This window comes from Tasmannia lanceolata, unplaced genomic scaffold, assembly GCF_043159265.1.
Source record: "Tasmannia lanceolata isolate RefF3 unplaced genomic scaffold, GAP_Taslan_0.1 ptg000005l, whole genome shotgun sequence".
In the NCBI taxonomy this organism is placed as follows: domain Eukaryota; kingdom Viridiplantae; phylum Streptophyta; class Magnoliopsida; order Canellales; family Winteraceae; genus Tasmannia; species Tasmannia lanceolata.
The window spans coordinates 1,082,213-1,097,975 of NW_027518682.1; the positions used below are offsets into that span (position 1 = coordinate 1,082,213).

Sequence of the window (15,763 nt, forward strand, 5' to 3'; positions counted from 1 at the left end):
ATTACAGAATAGTTAGGACATTTTTACAACTCTTATCTGACGGATGTGAGTTCCTTCTAGGGCTGCAACTCGAGCCGGGTTTTACCCGACCCGAAAATAACCTGGGTCGGGTTCAGGTTTCATGGGTTTCGGGTCGAGCCGGGTTGAGCATTCAAAAGCCCGCATGAATCTCGGGTCGAGCCGGGTTTGAAGGGGCCCGACCCGACCCGACCCGACCCGAGTTACATAAGTTATAGAGTTACATAAGTTATAGTATGTATATTTTTTTCTATTGTTAGTTACAAGTTAAAAGTGAAAACCCACGCACCCACTGTTATTGTATGTGAGTTTAATTTCTGCTTCTATGAGTTGAGTTGATTCAAGCGTTTGATACAGCATTGTTTGATTGTAATTACAACATTGTTTGATTACGGCATTGTTTGATTCAAGTGTAATGTGAGTGTAATTACATCATTGTTTGATTCAAGTGTAATGTGTTTGTAATTTCTACTTCTATGAGTTGAGTTGCCTTGCCAAACAAGAATTTTCCTTAAAAAATTGCGTCAACATGAAAAAACCCGACCCGACTCGACCCGAGATTTATCATGGGTAGGGCCGGGTTTGGGAATCGTGGGTTTTCCGAAAAAAAACCCGACCCGACCCGACCCGAGATATTTCTCGGCTAGGGTTGGGTTCTCCAAAACCCGACCCGCCCGACCCGAGTTGCAGCCCTATGAATTTGGACGCTTAAGTCCCGAAGTAATTTAAATTTCAGAACCGACCGCGCAATGAACCCCCGCCCTCACTATAAAAACCGGAAATGCAAATCAAACCTCACTTTTCTCTGCATCGGAGAGTGGAAGAGATTGAGAACTGAAAATGAAGAAGAGAGCAGCAGCGAAATCCACTTCAAACCTTCTCTTTTCTCCTACACCTGTCGCATCTCCTTACCTTTTTGGCAAATCTCCCAGACCCTATGATTCCAAGAAAACCTTACTTTCCTCTCCTCTCCTCAATCCTATCAGATCTCCTCCTCAGGAAAACCTTAAGACCATCTCAGATGTTAAGAATCTCGCCTCTTCTCATGCCAACTCCATCAAGAGGAAACTTGATCTGTGCCATGCCGAGTTTCTCAAGGAAATCGACTCCTCTAGATCCAGACTCTCCAAAAGATTCAAGGTGATTGCCAACTACTCTACTCTGCATTTTTTTTTGATCCTTCGTTTTCAATCTCGTCTTATATTTATGAGATCTGACTGTTGTAGATCTGGTCCAGATATGTTGATTTAGTAGTTGTTTGAAGAAATTCAACAAGCAAAGAAAATAAAGCAGTTACTCTGCTGATAATTTAGTAATTTCATTCTTTAGGATGATGAAGCTTAGATGTTGAAATACTTCCAATTACCTGGTGTATGTGAAATTTCATAATGTCAAAAGAGAAATTCAACGAACTTCAGTGGTTTATGTCTAGATTCAGTGAAATGAAAAGGAAAATGCAGTTACGCTGCTAATATTTTATTCATCTCCTTTCACTCTGCTTGGATAATGAAGGTCAGGTGTCAAATGATTGTTAATTACCTTACCTAAATTCAAGATTTGTGTTGTCGATGATGTGAGCTTTTGGTTCGTTGTGAATAGATCTAGTTCGATTGAACATTGTGTCCTTAACAATTTTCTCTTTTAAGTTCGATTAGATCCGGTGGATCTGGTTTGTTTCTGACCGGTACTTTCCATGATCTGTGATTTCTGGAAGAATTAAAGCTTGGATCTATACTTAATTTCTTGGCTAACTTTAGTTATTATTCCCCTTAACATTTAAAGCTAGTTCAAAAAATCAGTAATAACAGGTCCCTTCTTTCCTACTCATCTCCATTCTATAGATGGTAATGTCTGGTTATCTAGAATCAGTATGGATAGGGCATAAATTGGGCTCTGAACTAGTAGTATGAGTACAAGTAAATACGCCTAAAAGTCGAGCTGATCACTAAAAAGCATGAAGCTGATTCTTTCATCTTTTAATTGGTTTTTTGTTTCATCTTGTGCCAGCTTCAGTCACATGCCTGCATGCAAGTATCGGACCAAGCAGAGAAGGAATACAAGAAGACATCTGATCGAATAAGTGAAAATACGGCAGCAATGAAGGTATTAGCATAAACATGTACCATAAACTTTCTGTTGGGGTCTCATTGCTTGCACGATTATAATATGATGTTTATTGGTCAGGCTTCATTTGCGGAATTCATTACAGAAGCACAGGCCACTGCATCATGCGGTAAATAAATATAGCTGCATTTTCCTTTGATGTCTTCTAATTTATCAGACATGGTATACCACAATAGTTAACTAATTTTTGTGAAATTTGCATCATTTTATTATTTTTGACGTCTCAAATTGGTTAAATTGATCAGTGTGCAAAGTATCAATCCCTGAGATTACACGATCCATGGAGAAAGCCATAGAAAGTCTGAGCAACGGTTATGGGATCCTGTCAGCTCCAATATAACTGGTGAAATTCTCAGCAAGTACTTCACTACTGCTTTCCTTCATCATCCAGCTAGGAGGCTTTTATACTGTAGGAGATTAATAATGTGCTGTTGTATGTGATTTTTCTAGTGTAAAGTTGATATCGAGTTCAACATCTAGAGTTAGCAGTCTCTTCCATTTAGTCGATGCTAGATAGAATCCATCCAATACTACTAAGTACAAGGAGGATTTTGAATTTTATATCAAAATTTCAAAAGCAAACCAAGAAAATCTTTTGAATTTGCCAACCAAGATAACATTGGAAGAGTAGTAAATCTAGAGTAAAGTCATTTGCAAGTCCTCAAGTGAAATAGTAACCAGTGTGAAGTCATGAACCTGTTAAATCCTAGCTTAACTACTCAAAAAAAGTCATGAACCTGTTCAAAAGATTTCAGCCTGTTATCTCCTTATATCTTGGCAAAGGTTCTAACACAGGCTCGCTTGACAGTTATATACAGTTGCTCTTGTGTAGACAAAAAACTTAAGTACTGCATTACTACTGCATGTGTGTTCCCGGAATATAAATAATCAAGAAGTCAAAAGTAAACATGAAGTGACAGCCCCTAATGCCAGTGCCAAATGCACTAGTTATTAAGCTGAATTCAGCTTTTGCAGCTGAGCCTTTGCCAAATCAACTTGCCCTGACCATTGCAAATGACAGAATGAGCAAAAAATAGAGAGACAAAAATGATTATTCCATGATGGTTGGTATAAGCATTTGAAGAATGATTACTTTGTTCTGCTGCTGCTGCTGCTCTGATACTTGTCCTGAAAAAGATATTGCCACTTTTCTGATAGACAACCTGTGCTTAGGAAAACAAGCCATCAATACAAGGCTAGACACCAAGTTCCAACTCCCACAACAAAGGAGACAAATAGATACCACTAATGGAATTGAAAGAAACACCAAGATTCAATTGATTTGACCTAAAAATTCCCAGTGGAAGAAACTAAGAAATTTACAACAGTTAAGAGGAAATTTATAGAATGGCAAACGGAAATAAATTAAGGACATCCATCTGGCTGAGTTCCCCGACATGGTTAACTTTTGACACAGAAAATTCATAGGATGACAAACAATATACTCTTCTACGCACCTACTATATTGCTATGATTTAGCCGACACTTCGAATTTATTGCTGACACACATGTCCAGCTGTGTCTGACACGACACGCGTGTCGACACTGCTTTGGACACTTTCCAATGCACAACTATAAGTGTAAGACTTTAATGTGGGTATGTGGACACGTTTTTGTGCCGTGTCAAGTGTGACGCTTTGTTTTATTATTGCATATTGTGTTTACCTCTTTTATTATTAACTTCTTTTATTATAAACTCTTTTTAGGTTTTTTATATTTAATATTTGCAGTTGTATCATATATATACTTTCTATTTTAGCTGTGTCCCCGTTTCTAAATTTTGGGGGTTCGCCGTGTCCGTGTCGGCACGCGACACCCGTGTCCGTGTAGCCTAGTGGAGTTCTGGCGAATTGAATGGACGTGTTGCCTTGGATCTACTGTCTTTAAACTTCCAGAGCAGATTATCAACTTGAGTCAACTTGGTTTTACCTTGGCTCAATTCTCGTCCGAGTCTAAGTTTAGCCCTACCGAGTCAATCAAAATCTCCTTTCAATTGCAAGAATTAATGGGAAATTGACCGAGTCAAGCCGTCAGTTACCAACTGACCCGAGACCACTTTGTTTTCCCTGGCCAACTTATTGTATATTTCTGAGTTTCTAAACAATGCTTAGGTCATGGAGATGTGTTGACTGAGGTAAACTAGACAGGAATAATACATTAAGCATCTAGTCTTAAAATCTGAATTTAGTAATTTAATGGAAGCTTACAAAACCAACCATTCTATAATTAATACTACATTACTTGGAAATAGTTCTTGGAAACTTCCTAGTTGAATGAGAAGCTCGCTTGAAAATTGCTTCGGAAGTTAAATTGATCTCACTTCCCAAATTTAGGGGAAGCACGCCTCCCACATGCTTCTTGCGCTTCCTATTTAGGTGATTATTTGTTCCCTAAAAGAGTGTTTTCGCCCTTCGGAAAGATAGAAGGAGCATATTTTAAAAAAAGTAGGGCATTTAAAACTTAAAAACTCAAATGAAACTTATGTAGTTTATGTGGATCCTTTTCCAAAAAAAAAAAAAAACACATTAAAACTACAAATCCTTAGAACTTATAATCCTTGTCTACTCTGTGGGATTATCTTGATTAGAGACACCCATTCACCGTTGTATAAGCACTCTTTCTTTAAGCTTCTTGGGGTCGGAAAAAGGGTCGTGAGGAGGCTAAAATGGGATGTGACTCAAGCGATGGGTATCCTGCTGGTGGAAGAAAAGCCTATGAGCATAAGATCTCCAGGATTCCTAGACAAGATTCCAGAGGTTTTTCTCTTTTTCCTGCCAGAGTCCCACATCCAGCATAGTATGGAGGAAGTTTTTTTCGGGTTTGATGACTTGCCTAAAAGCACAAACTGAATGACTATCTAAATGGTGATGACAAGTCTGTTTTGATGAATGCCTTGTCTCCCCAGTTCTTGAAAAGGCGAGAACGGGACCTCAAGAAATAAAGGGTAGTAGATGAAGAATTCAAAAGGGAAGTGAAATAGTTATTCGGCAGGGTGGCAGCGTATGAAAGTGTAGACCTCACTGTATTGGTTGACCCTGAAGATCTTTTTTGGCTTGTTACTGGCCTAGGAGTATGCTCCTAGCCACCCTTAATTGATTCTATGTAATGCAAGTTGGAGCCCCTGGTCCCCAATGTAATTTTCATAGTATCAATAAAATTGTCAATGTTCAAAAAAAATAATCCTTGCCTACATTAACCCTCTCTCCAATCCACTATAACCCTACTCTTTCTATATACATCTTGTTCACTTCCAATGAGTTATTACATGCTTCATGTTGACTTTCAATGACGATTCCCACACGTTTCCTCTTTAATTTCTTTATGGATTTTATTTGACATTTTGTTTCAGCATTTCCTCTTTTCTAAACCCCTTGTTTCCCGCATTGCTTATCGAAATCGCTTTCCACTTTGGCAACTATGCCTAGAATACATGCTGGTACGGCGTACAATTATGGCGTATGTGGTAGGAATATGCTCCTTCAGGTTTTCTCCTCTTGAACACCGTACATTAGAGGTCGGTTTGGATTGCTCTAGTCTATGTTGTTGAAAACATTATGCACAAACTAAAGGTTGAGGTCCCATTTCCACAAAAAAAAAAAAAAAAAAAAAAAAACTTGTAGACTGATGTTAAGATTGGTATAATTCTATTTTGCTAATAGCAGAGGAAGAACCTAGAATTCACCATAAATTTTGACATTGAAATTTTAGAAAATTAGGAAATTTTAGATATTTTGGAGAATTGAATAATTCTGGAATTGTGATTCTAGAGCATCGGAAGGTATTCACAGGTTATTTTAATTTTTCACTTCAGGTTGAAAGTGACCCACAATATTCTAGAGCATCGGACGGTATTGGCAGGTTATTTTATTTTTTTCACTTCAAGTTGAAAATGACCCACAATTTTGACGAACCAACCTGGATTGTGGAAGACAGAGTAGCAAGTGCTTTTTGGTAACCTTAAGACTTAGACAGCATACTTTTGAAAATTGAGAAATCATTACTTTCCAAGTAAACCGACCTTTTGAAATCATCAACGACCTTATCTGATATTTATGGTTCTATAACATGGAAAATTTCAGTTAGATAAAGAAATTGACTATCATCAAAATAGAGCTACGCAATGGCAGGAACTAGAAGTAGGCAATATGAGTAAATGAAAATGCAATATAAGGTCAGTAGGCAAATCCCAAATCATTCAACAACATAAAATGTGTAATCGTTTGTTTTGGGAGCTGCAGATGGAAGAGAAAATATTGTCTTGGATTAAGGAGCCTCCGGCAAGATAACATGCATAATATTTAGTTTAAAATTTATCTTGCTTTTTATCTACACAATATAACTTGTGCATTCTAGAGTTATCTTACCTTTTTCTGCACAACATTCACATGATAATGCCTTGGACATGGTTTACTGTAGTTAAAGGGGCTCAAGTGTGTCTCTTCAGTTTATGGACACAAAGTCACATGTGATACGTAAACATCAAACTCTTTGTAGAATTTCTCAGGGTTGTGACGATGATAGGCTAGTCCTTCAGTCCTCTCTACGACAAGTTATAAGAAAACCATTGTTCATTGCCTTCAGAATCAGATTGTGGATGGTGCATTTAGGAGAAGTGCTTAGAATTATTTGATGATGGGATTTATATTTAGAATAATATAAAATTGAAAGTACACAACAAAAGATTGTTCATTGATTGCCATGCTATGCCACCAAAAAGTCCAGCGATTTCATAAACATAAGGTTCCTAGTTACACAGTTCTGTTGTAGGGTGATAGTTTTGGGTTAATTATACATGCATCAAGGTATGGAGAGAAAGGGGGGGCAAATAATCCTCATTATGTGGAGATTGATGATGGAGTTCTCAACGCAAGCGATAGCCATTATTGTCAAAGATCCATTCAACGTCTCATTTCATCATTAGCTATGCTAAAATTCATGTCAACGATTGTGAAGTTGGGTTATTATGAGTGCATTGGGCCCTTTCTTTCTAGATCATGTTTTATTGGAGGCAATGTCTAATATCTGAACATCTATAGGCATCAAATTAGTGAACTTTTTTGGTTTGTTCCCCTCTTCCTAGAGTTCCCTTAAGAAGCAGTTATCCCATATTTCAGGGGTGTGCTTAAATGTAACTTCTCTCATTGTTCCTCAGTCCATTGCGCTCGCATTCTTTACAAATGCTTTTTATATTTAATATTTGTACTCCTTAAATTCAGGGCAATCATCAGATATTACAACACAGAGAGTAAAGCTAGAGAATGACAACACGGACCTTTGAAAGGATTCAGATTTGTTCGTTAGATAATGCTAGTAAATTGTGATATCTTTGACAACTATGTTATCTAGGATGTCATATTGGGGAGAACATTGGATTTTATTTCAATGGTTCTTGCAGTACCTTTCCTATTGTTGCAAATCTTACAATTGACTAAGATCTATCTGGAATTAAAGGGATGTGGCCCATGTGGGTACCAACAACAAGAAAAATGCATAGAAATACAAGTCAAGTAAAATAGCCCAAGAGTATAAAAGAATGTCTGAAGTTGCATCTTACCACACCCTAAATTTTCAGATAACTTGGTACAAGTAGGGTACACAACTAGGCTGTTTCGAAATGATGTTATGCAGATATGTCAGATAAGAAGAAATTGGCCGCCAATGAAACACCATCCAGTGTTTATTCTGTTTACAAGAATAAGTTTAGACAGGACATGTTTTGAGATAAATTTTGGAATAGCCAATGACCAAAATGGAATATTGAACAGGTCTCTTGACAACAATCGCAGAAGATTGTCAATCCATCATTAGTAGTTTGTCTGGCTCAGAGGTGACTGGTTTTACAAGCATTCCATCAGTAGAAAACTAGAAAAATAATGGCGAACTTCCTGTAGAAACCTGCATTGTGAAAACCCTAAGCATAATCCCAAATTAGATTAAAAAAGATAGTAACAGACACTGTTATGGTCATGACTGGGGGCCTGCCTTTGTATGGCACTAGGTGGGACACAGCCTAGTATGGGACGGGTTTTAAGGGCCTAGTCTAACGATTCCATTGCCTCTGGAGCTTCTGGTGTATTGGTTAGGTACCTAGCATTTGGCATCAGTGTAGGCTGTGTAGCAACCGCGTCCCATGTTTTGAGTCATGGAAGGGGTGACCAGTGGAGAGGACTACATGGTAAAAAATAGGCATGAGTGAAAGCCGTTGGGAGTAAAGTTACCACAGAGTGGACTACCTGGTAAAAAAAAGCGTGATGGAATGTTAAGGTCCTGAGTGGTGGCCTTCTATGAGAAGGTTTAAAGGGCTTAGCCCAACATGTTCCATCACCCCTTGAGCTTATGGCATATTGGTTAGGTATCTAAAGACACTCCTACGGCATGATTTATGGTGACTGAATCTTTTGTTTCTATCAAATAAAAATGTCCTTCTAAAATGCGTCAAAGGAATCAGACCACAAAGAAAAGGCAAAAGTAGTTTCAAGAAATAAATTACTTTTTTTCACGCTAAAAAGGAAGTAAAAAAATAGGAAACTTACTCGCGAAGTCGAGAGATTATTCAGTTCATCGACCGCAACCTCGTGACTACGGATCTGAAACGTTAAAAATAGGGTTTTTAGTTTTTGTTCATCTTAGTTTATATCCCAATTTAATAATAGATCAAATAAGAAGAGCCTTGGTAGAAGTAAAAAAAAAAAGAAATTTGAGTCGGAGAAGATACTATGGGGAAGAAACAGAGAAAAACATGCCTTTTTGCCAAGCTTGAGTTTCGGATCTTCTGCAACTGAGATGGATGAGGGGACTGAAGGAGAAGCCATTTTCTCCTTCGCAGCTTCTTGTTGGGCGTCTTTTTGCAAACAGCGAAACAGACCTTGGAAGCCAAATTGAAGTCGCCAAAATACCCTCAACAAAATAAGGGAAGTGATATATTCACCCCTCCTTTTTAATTTGGGACAGCCCCAGCCCCCTCTAGTGTGTTTCTCCTTTACACTAGAGGGGGCTATCACAAGGGGAAAAAAGAGCTATTTTTACATCAAAGATCCAGAATCATCGATGAGGGTGCGACAGAGTACTTGCGATGACCATAGGACCTGATCATCGTACACGTGGCAATTAGCCCATGTTATAGGATGATCGTGTCTCGTCTTGAAAGATTTATCCATCTAGTCATTCTCTCAAACCTTGGGGTTATTTTAGTAAATCTCTCATACGAGCAGATAAGCCTCTAAATCTACAACCGGGAAAGTGAAGAAGGTAACTAACCATGGAATCCGCCTTCACATTCCTCCGCACTGCGCCCTTCACTTATCTTCATCCTCGTTCTTCCAGGAAGAATTCCATCTCGCCTTTTGCAATACCCTTCAGGAAAAACCCTTCGCAGTACGGCATGTTTCTAGCCACACGTCCCTATGCACTAAAGAGCCCAAGAGGCTTTGGGCCTTCATCTGAGAAGAGAAAGAAGCAAAAGAGAAAGGAAATGGAAGTGGAAGAAGAAGATGAAGAATACGAAGAAGCGATCGAGGACACGATACCAGAGATAGTAACGAACCGTATGATGAATAGGATGGGGTTTTCGGTAGGGATTCCTCTGATAATCGGCCTTCTGTTCTTCCCTTTTTTCTATTATCTGAAGGTGGTGGTGAAACTGGACGTTCCTACGAATCTTAGTTGTTTTGCATATGATGCAGTAATACCATTTCTGATCTTCTTGTCGTCTGTTGGGTTTCTTTTTTTTTTTTTTGGTTGTGGGTGGAACATTTTCCTGACTACTTCATAGTTCAAAAATGACCAAAATATCCTTAGTTTTGGGATAAATCTTCAACATCATACCTAGTGATTTCCAACGTCTAGATGCCACACCTTTTCCTAGTCGAATTTTCGATATTGTAATAGCCAAGACAGAGCAACCTTGTTTGGCATGTATCCCAAACAGCCAATAGTGATTGTGTTATTTAAGATGACGTTGATTTGAAAATTTAATCCTTAGTTGAAGGTATTTTGGTCAATATCCACCAGAATAGAATCCAGTTTTGAAGGTATTTTGCAGCTGTTATTGAGCTGCCAAACGACTTTAAATTATGAACGTAACAACGTTTTCAATCTTACCCTCACTCAACGTGGGGTTATTTTGTTGAGGAGACATACAATTAGGAGATTTTTTACTGTGTAAGCCATTATAGTCCCTTATTTTTCAAGAAGTACTGTACGGACCACACAATAGAATGATCCAAACCGTCCATGTGATGGGCCATAACGTAAAAAGGTTGTGTCCAAAGAATCATTTCCATAGGATGATTTTAGCCCTCCTATCTATGTAGGTTTCCATAATATGCAGTTCATCGTTAGATCGGAGGGCTAGGATCATCCTATGGAAATGATGTTTTGGGCACAACCTGTGTACGTTAGGCCCATCATATGGACGGTTTGGATCATCCTATAGTGTGGTCCGTACAATACTTCTTGAAAAACTAAGGGACTGTAAGGGCTTACACAAATCTCTACAATTAGTTCCCTAATTTTTAAGAAGATTCTTTCAATTGAAGATGACTTAACTCAATTGACACTGGATCTTAATATCTTATGTAGTCCTCTTCCATGTTCTATGTAAATTTTTTTTATTAATGTATAAAAGCTTGGGGGACGACCAAATATTTGGCAAACATTATTTTTTAGGGTGATGTCATGACTGGTGATTTTTAATTAGAAAAGAAAAGTTACTAAATTCTCCAGTGCAGACTTAGACAGGTTCCACAAAGAAGTGGACCTCTTTTCTACATTTTCACCCCTCTTTACTTGTCTTTTCCTAAAAGTGACAAATACTGGAAAAACGTGCTGACTACTTATTGTTGGGATTAATCCTGGCCTTTAGATGGCCTTTGCAAAAATCAACGGTTTGGATCATGTGTTAAAGTAAACCTATTCTAAGTGTTTGATGAAATCAAACTAAATGAAGAAGTGGAAACGTGGGCAGTTTTCAGTTGAGTTGCTACCCCTATAGGATGGCTTCCTTGGGTCCCCTACTTTGAACCTCTTTTGTAACTATGTCAAAAGAGAGTTCGAGGCAGCTTCCTTTCGCCAAATCTCGTGGAGCAAGGAGAAACCTAGAGGAAGGGAGGTTTCTAAAAAGTTTCAAGCTTTAAGATCACCATCAAAGGCTTCCAGTGAGTTTCTTTTACCGTTTACTTTAGATAACCATTGAAATCTGTTGTTTTCTTCAATATTAACCGCCAAAGATCCATACCATTCTTCTCTGATGGATTCGAGGATAACACTTATACCACTACTTATATAGATTTTCTGATTGGCCCCATTTTGCAGCCCATCCACTGGCCTAGGAACTCTTGGTTGACAGACACCAAAACATAGCGAAAACTAATCCAACCTTACTAGTATAGTCGGGTGTCATACCATGTATGGTTTCATAAAGGAGCCAAAATCCGAGGAGGCTACCAATTCAAAAAAATAAAATAAAATAAAAAACTACTCTACTTGCCAGTCCCTTGTCTGTTGAGGTGGCACCCTTTAATCTCTGTACTAAAGAACTTAAAAAACGGAAATTTTTGTTGGCTGAAGAGTTGTGGAATTTGTCTTTTTAACTCTCTCTCCCCTCTCTTATATCTTTCTACTCAATAAGGAGACTACTAATCCAACCTTAACAACCATACACATCATGTGGTTCACCACTTATATCTCTCTACGACACGGAGTTTAAATATTTTACATCGATTTACATACGGAAGGCTCTACCCTGATCATCGATCTGCATCATAAAACAATAGGGCCTGCCACAATATAACTGTTAGCCTAATAAAACATCCCATTTTTGCTTGGGCTGAGCCTATCGTGAAATTTGTCTAAGGGGGCATATGACTAAAATCAACTCATCAGATAGTTAGGATTGTCTGTTCATTTCGACTCTTAAATTAAACATCCCATCTACCATTTGGCCCATTCCATGGATGATCTAGTTCACCATGAAGGCCGGTCAGATGTACGGTTGAGATTGGTGGACTATCTAACAGTATATATAGGTGTTGTATTAAAGGTGAACTGGAATTATTTTTTTGCTTTTAGGGGCTAACCCAAACGGTTAGGTCTGCTTTTTCAAACTAAATCGAGAGGATTTTGTGATTTTAGTGACTGTAGAAACAAAAAGTAGCATTGCAATGGCCAAAAGTATTATCAGGTGAAGCCAGGAATGTATAAACAGATGCTTCCATGGATTTGATTGTGCTTTACAACTATAGCTTTCACACCTGTGCATTTGGGAGCATTTCCCAGATATCAAATTCACATGCTTTAAACATGAGATTCTAGGGTACTAGAGCACTTCAAATCCTAGATTAGCTAAAACAAGAATGAGTGCCATAAATCTGCATCCAGAAAAGTGGAAAGACTCTCTTCCTCCAACTCATCACCCAGATAATTATCCTTATTTTCACCCGAAGGCGAAATTTTATCATCAATACTTCCTAAATAATCTTCATTTTGCTTATAAAAACAGTCTTCAATTATCTGCAAGGGCGAATTCCATCTCTCTAAAATATCTCCCTTGGACAAGTCATCTGTCTCTAATGTAAGACATGGCTCGCCCAAGTCGAAATTCAGGTGGAGATCATTGTTGATGTTGGGAATTGGATGAAAATCTTGAAAACTGTTTATGTGATCAGGGAGTATGACTTTGGTACAGCGAATAGCCTTTGTTCGGATGACATTGACTTCGTGCCTTGCCACCATCTCTTCAACAGGTTTTTTGAGAGCAGGTTTCAATTTTTTCAAAGGTATCAGTTTCTTTGAGCCATCTTCAGATAGTTGTTTCCTGAGGTATGTATTCCAGTAATTCTTTATTTCATTGTCTGTTCGCCCTGGTAACCGTCCTGCTATTAGCGACCATCTACACCAGCAGCAGATTAAGAGATAATTAGAAGAAAAGAAATTGGTGTTTACTTCAGAAGATGAAATTCTAAAAAAGATGATCATTTTAAACTTCTTTTCTACTGATCACTTTTTGGGCCCAAATATGGAACGTTGATTTATTGGATCCATTGATCCGACTAGCAGACCAGAAGCCCGGTTTATTTCTCTTAGCCCCTCTTGAACTGATGATTTTAGCCCTTTTTTAGGGTTCCACCAAGAGAAGCTAAGGTTGTGTTGTGTTCATCAACCATTCTCTGCCCTACTTGTTTTTTCAGTGCAGAGAATGAGAAAAATGAAAAAAATTCGTGCGCAAAAGCCCGATTCTTCAAATCCCGTCAAAGCTTGGCAGAGTCACTTTGGGCAATTCTGATTCTCCTTTTTGTTTCGAGAGAATTAGAATAATTTATGAAGCCATCCTAATTCCTAAATTGTTGATTTTTGTAGGCTTTAATCTTACGGTTGAGATGTCCTTTTGGCATGGGTACCGGGACAAGTCCACCAACTCCAGTTACGCACGGAGTGTATGACCCAATATTGCTCATTAGGGTTGGCTCTGAAGGTGTATAGTCTGAGTAATAGTCAGACTCAAACATCAATCGATGTTGCTGAAAGAAATATCAAAAGTAAGTATCCCACTACTAGAGTCATCTAAGTGAAACTCATAATTGCCATGGGATATTGGCATAATCTAGGCCATTCATCCGGTTTTCAACACGGCAGCGATGCCATAGCCTAAAATTTGCACTCGTTTGTGATCTAACCATCCGTTTGGAGAACTGCATGGAACACTGGTACAAATTCAAGTTTCCCTTATCAAATGGTTAGGGTTTAGAATCGTCTACCGACTGCCATTAGTAGGATTTTTCAACAGGGGCCCGCAAGATGAACGGTCTGGATCTTGATTATGTGCAACCCACTCTTACAAGTGTCTCATTAGATGCATTTCATAATACCCCTCCCGTGATTTCCCAAAATCGCAATTTGCGGTTTTCATCCCAAGTAAAATCACAAATCACGATTTCTTTGCCGACCTGACATTTCTTTCAGTGGCAAAATGCAAATTTGGTCGCGCGATTCCAAAATTGCGAATTACGATATCAAATGGTCGATGATATTTTCACCGCTTGAAGTACGCATTCCCCCCCTTTTAATGTAATTTGAAAGTAAAAAAAGCGCGGGGGCGAATACGTACTGCAGAGTGGGTGAAAATATCATCTCCCTATCAAATAACAAATACATGATGCCCGGATGTTAACCCACCTATTACCAAGCAGCTTATGAAGTCTAATTATGAGGTCTTCTTCTTCCTCAGTAATATTCCCTCTCTTGATATCTGGTCTCAAGTAATTCAACCATCTCAACCTGCAGCTCTTCCCACACCTTTTCAACCCTGAAGCAAGAAAAACAAGACCCAATGATAATGTTGTCAGATTTCTTGTATAGTATTTAAAATAAAACTTATATATTATTTAGCATGCTGTTATATGGATGCCATTTTTTAGGGCTATGTTTGTATAGATTGAAGTTAGTCATGCATATTTGATTTTCAGAACACCACATTACCAATAATCTTCTATATTTACTACAGCTTCAGCGATCTTTCAGGAGTTTTGATATTTCTCTCTTTATCTTCTACTTAATCAGTAATATGAAGATGATTCATTTAAAGAACTAAAAGAAAGGAACAAGGGGGGAGTATATAGTCCAACACAAAGCCTTGTTATTGAGCTAGTTGCTTAACCCCGCCTTGTTAAATTCTTGTATTTGGATATTTCGAAAGGTTTTACTTCTAGATTCTTGAATTTTGATATTCGCTAAGTTGTTAGCACATAAATTCCCAACGGACCTGCTTTCTTGGGTAAGGTTCTCCATCTTCCATGCCCATGAACTTTGATGTAGTCTGATAATGACTTGTCTTCTTGGTTTGTCCAAGCTCCTTTGTTGAGCCCTTCCTTACAGCAACATGGCTTCCTCACCATTCTCTCTCTCTCTCTCTCTCTCTCTCTCTCTTCCCCCTACACACACGAAAAGCATCCGCCAAGTTCCCCTTAAATAGATGACCTTGTGAGGGATACAAAGCATCTTTAAATGCTAACCACTTGAGAATCTCTACACATCATCTTTAAATGCTAACTACTTGAGAATCTCCAAGATGTTTAGATAGGGTGACTGGGTAGTGGCTTTAGAGATAGGTAAAATATTAAATTCATTACTCTACGGCACCCATCTCTCTAAAATTTCAAACTTATGCGAGAAATTTCAAGGAGATCGACATGTATGATGATCTCGTCTTCGTCTTGATGAACAAAAACGACCATGATCCAACGCACAAGTGGCGTGTGCTTGGTGGTCGGGACTGTTGATATGATGGGACATCCTAGGACAACCCAGCGGGTCGAGGTCTAACGCCCAATGAGGATCTCATTCGCTAGATTGAGTTAGATTTTTCATCCTGCTTGATCAAACGTCTAGAACCATGAGGGTGGGAGCAATGGCAAATATGATTACATGGCATAAAGAAAACTATGCTTTTCATAAAAGATTTCCTTAAAAAAAGAGGATGCTCTAAGCCAGTGTGTGGATTGCAGGAATTTTATAGAAAAGTTTGGAAAAGAAAAACTTTTCCAAAATATTCTGTTTTACCATTGATTGATTACACATGAAAAAAGTTATTATACATGCCGCACTTCAAGTGTTTTATTTACAGGGA

General features: G+C 38.4%; 3 protein-coding genes across 4 annotated transcripts; 1 reads left to right on the top strand and 2 right to left on the bottom strand.

Annotated features, from left to right (window-relative positions):
* The first annotated feature begins 754 nt into the window (after window positions 1-754).
* LOC143877002 (uncharacterized) lies at window positions 755-3,940 on the top strand. Of its 2 annotated transcripts, none has more exons than XM_077378702.1 (4): window positions 755-1,158; window positions 2,032-2,121; window positions 2,203-2,251; window positions 2,388-3,940. In XM_077378702.1, the coding sequence occupies exons 1-4, from the start codon at window positions 859-861 to the stop codon at window positions 2,480-2,482; spliced, it is 534 nt and encodes a 177-aa protein (XP_077234817.1). In that variant the 5' UTR covers window positions 755-858; the 3' UTR covers window positions 2,483-3,940. The 2 variants fall into 2 exon arrangements, with proteins under 2 accessions (XP_077234817.1, XP_077234816.1); XM_077378701.1 differs by having other exon boundaries at window positions 763-1,158; window positions 2,026-2,121; window positions 2,388-3,930.
* On the bottom strand, window positions 2,881-9,966 carry LOC143877003 (Prefoldin chaperone subunit family protein). The gene is made up of 4 exons (XM_077378703.1): window positions 8,886-9,966; window positions 8,676-8,729; window positions 3,236-3,305; window positions 2,881-3,143 (listed from the first exon to the last, which is right to left on the bottom strand). Exons 1-4 carry the CDS (start codon window positions 8,952-8,954, stop codon window positions 3,094-3,096), a joined length of 243 nt encoding a protein of 80 aa, XP_077234818.1. The 5' UTR covers window positions 8,955-9,966; the 3' UTR covers window positions 2,881-3,093.
* Window positions 9,967-12,300: 2,334 nt separating this feature from the next.
* Window positions 12,301-15,515, bottom strand: LOC143876447 (transcription factor MYB1-like). Its single transcript, XM_077378142.1, has 3 exons — window positions 14,900-15,515; window positions 14,314-14,443; window positions 12,301-13,030 (listed from the first exon to the last, which is right to left on the bottom strand). The coding sequence occupies exons 1-3, from the start codon at window positions 15,030-15,032 to the stop codon at window positions 12,484-12,486; spliced, it is 810 nt and encodes a 269-aa protein (XP_077234257.1). The 5' UTR covers window positions 15,033-15,515; the 3' UTR covers window positions 12,301-12,483.
* Window positions 15,516-15,763: the final 248 nt, after the last annotated feature.

What these genes read in the sequence shown, in the direction of transcription:
- LOC143877002 (XM_077378701.1), top strand. Translation starts at nt 859, where the DNA reads ATGAAGAAGAGAGCAGCAGCGAAATCCACTTCAAACCTTCTCTTTTCT. An exon ending in GACTCTCCAAAAGATTCAAG is followed by an intron (nt 1,159 to 2,025) that starts GTGATTGCCAAC and finishes ATCTTGTGCCAG; the next exon opens with CTTCAGTCACATGCCTGCAT. An exon ending in ACAGGCCACTGCATCATGCG is followed by an intron (nt 2,252 to 2,387) that starts GTAAATAAATAT and finishes TAAATTGATCAG; the next exon opens with TGTGCAAAGTATCAATCCCT.
- LOC143877003 (XM_077378703.1), bottom strand. Translation starts at nt 8,954, where the DNA reads ATGGCTTCTCCTTCAGTCCCCTCATCCATCTCAGTTGCAGAAGATCCG. An exon ending in AACTCAAGCTTGGCAAAAAG is followed by an intron (nt 8,730 to 8,885) that starts GCATGTTTTTCT and finishes TTAACGTTTCAG; the next exon opens with ATCCGTAGTCACGAGGTTGC. An exon ending in ATAATCTCTCGACTTCGCGA is followed by an intron (nt 3,306 to 8,675) that starts GTAAGTTTCCTA and finishes TCCTAAGCACAG; the next exon opens with GTTGTCTATCAGAAAAGTGG.
- LOC143876447 (XM_077378142.1), bottom strand. Translation starts at nt 15,032, where the DNA reads ATGGTGAGGAAGCCATGTTGCTGTAAGGAAGGGCTCAACAAAGGAGCT. An exon ending in AACCTTACCCAAGAAAGCAG is followed by an intron (nt 14,444 to 14,899) that starts GTCCGTTGGGAA and finishes TTCTTGCTTCAG; the next exon opens with GGTTGAAAAGGTGTGGGAAG. An exon ending in CATAAGCTGCTTGGTAATAG is followed by an intron (nt 13,031 to 14,313) that starts GTGGGTTAACAT and finishes CTGCTGGTGTAG; the next exon opens with ATGGTCGCTAATAGCAGGAC.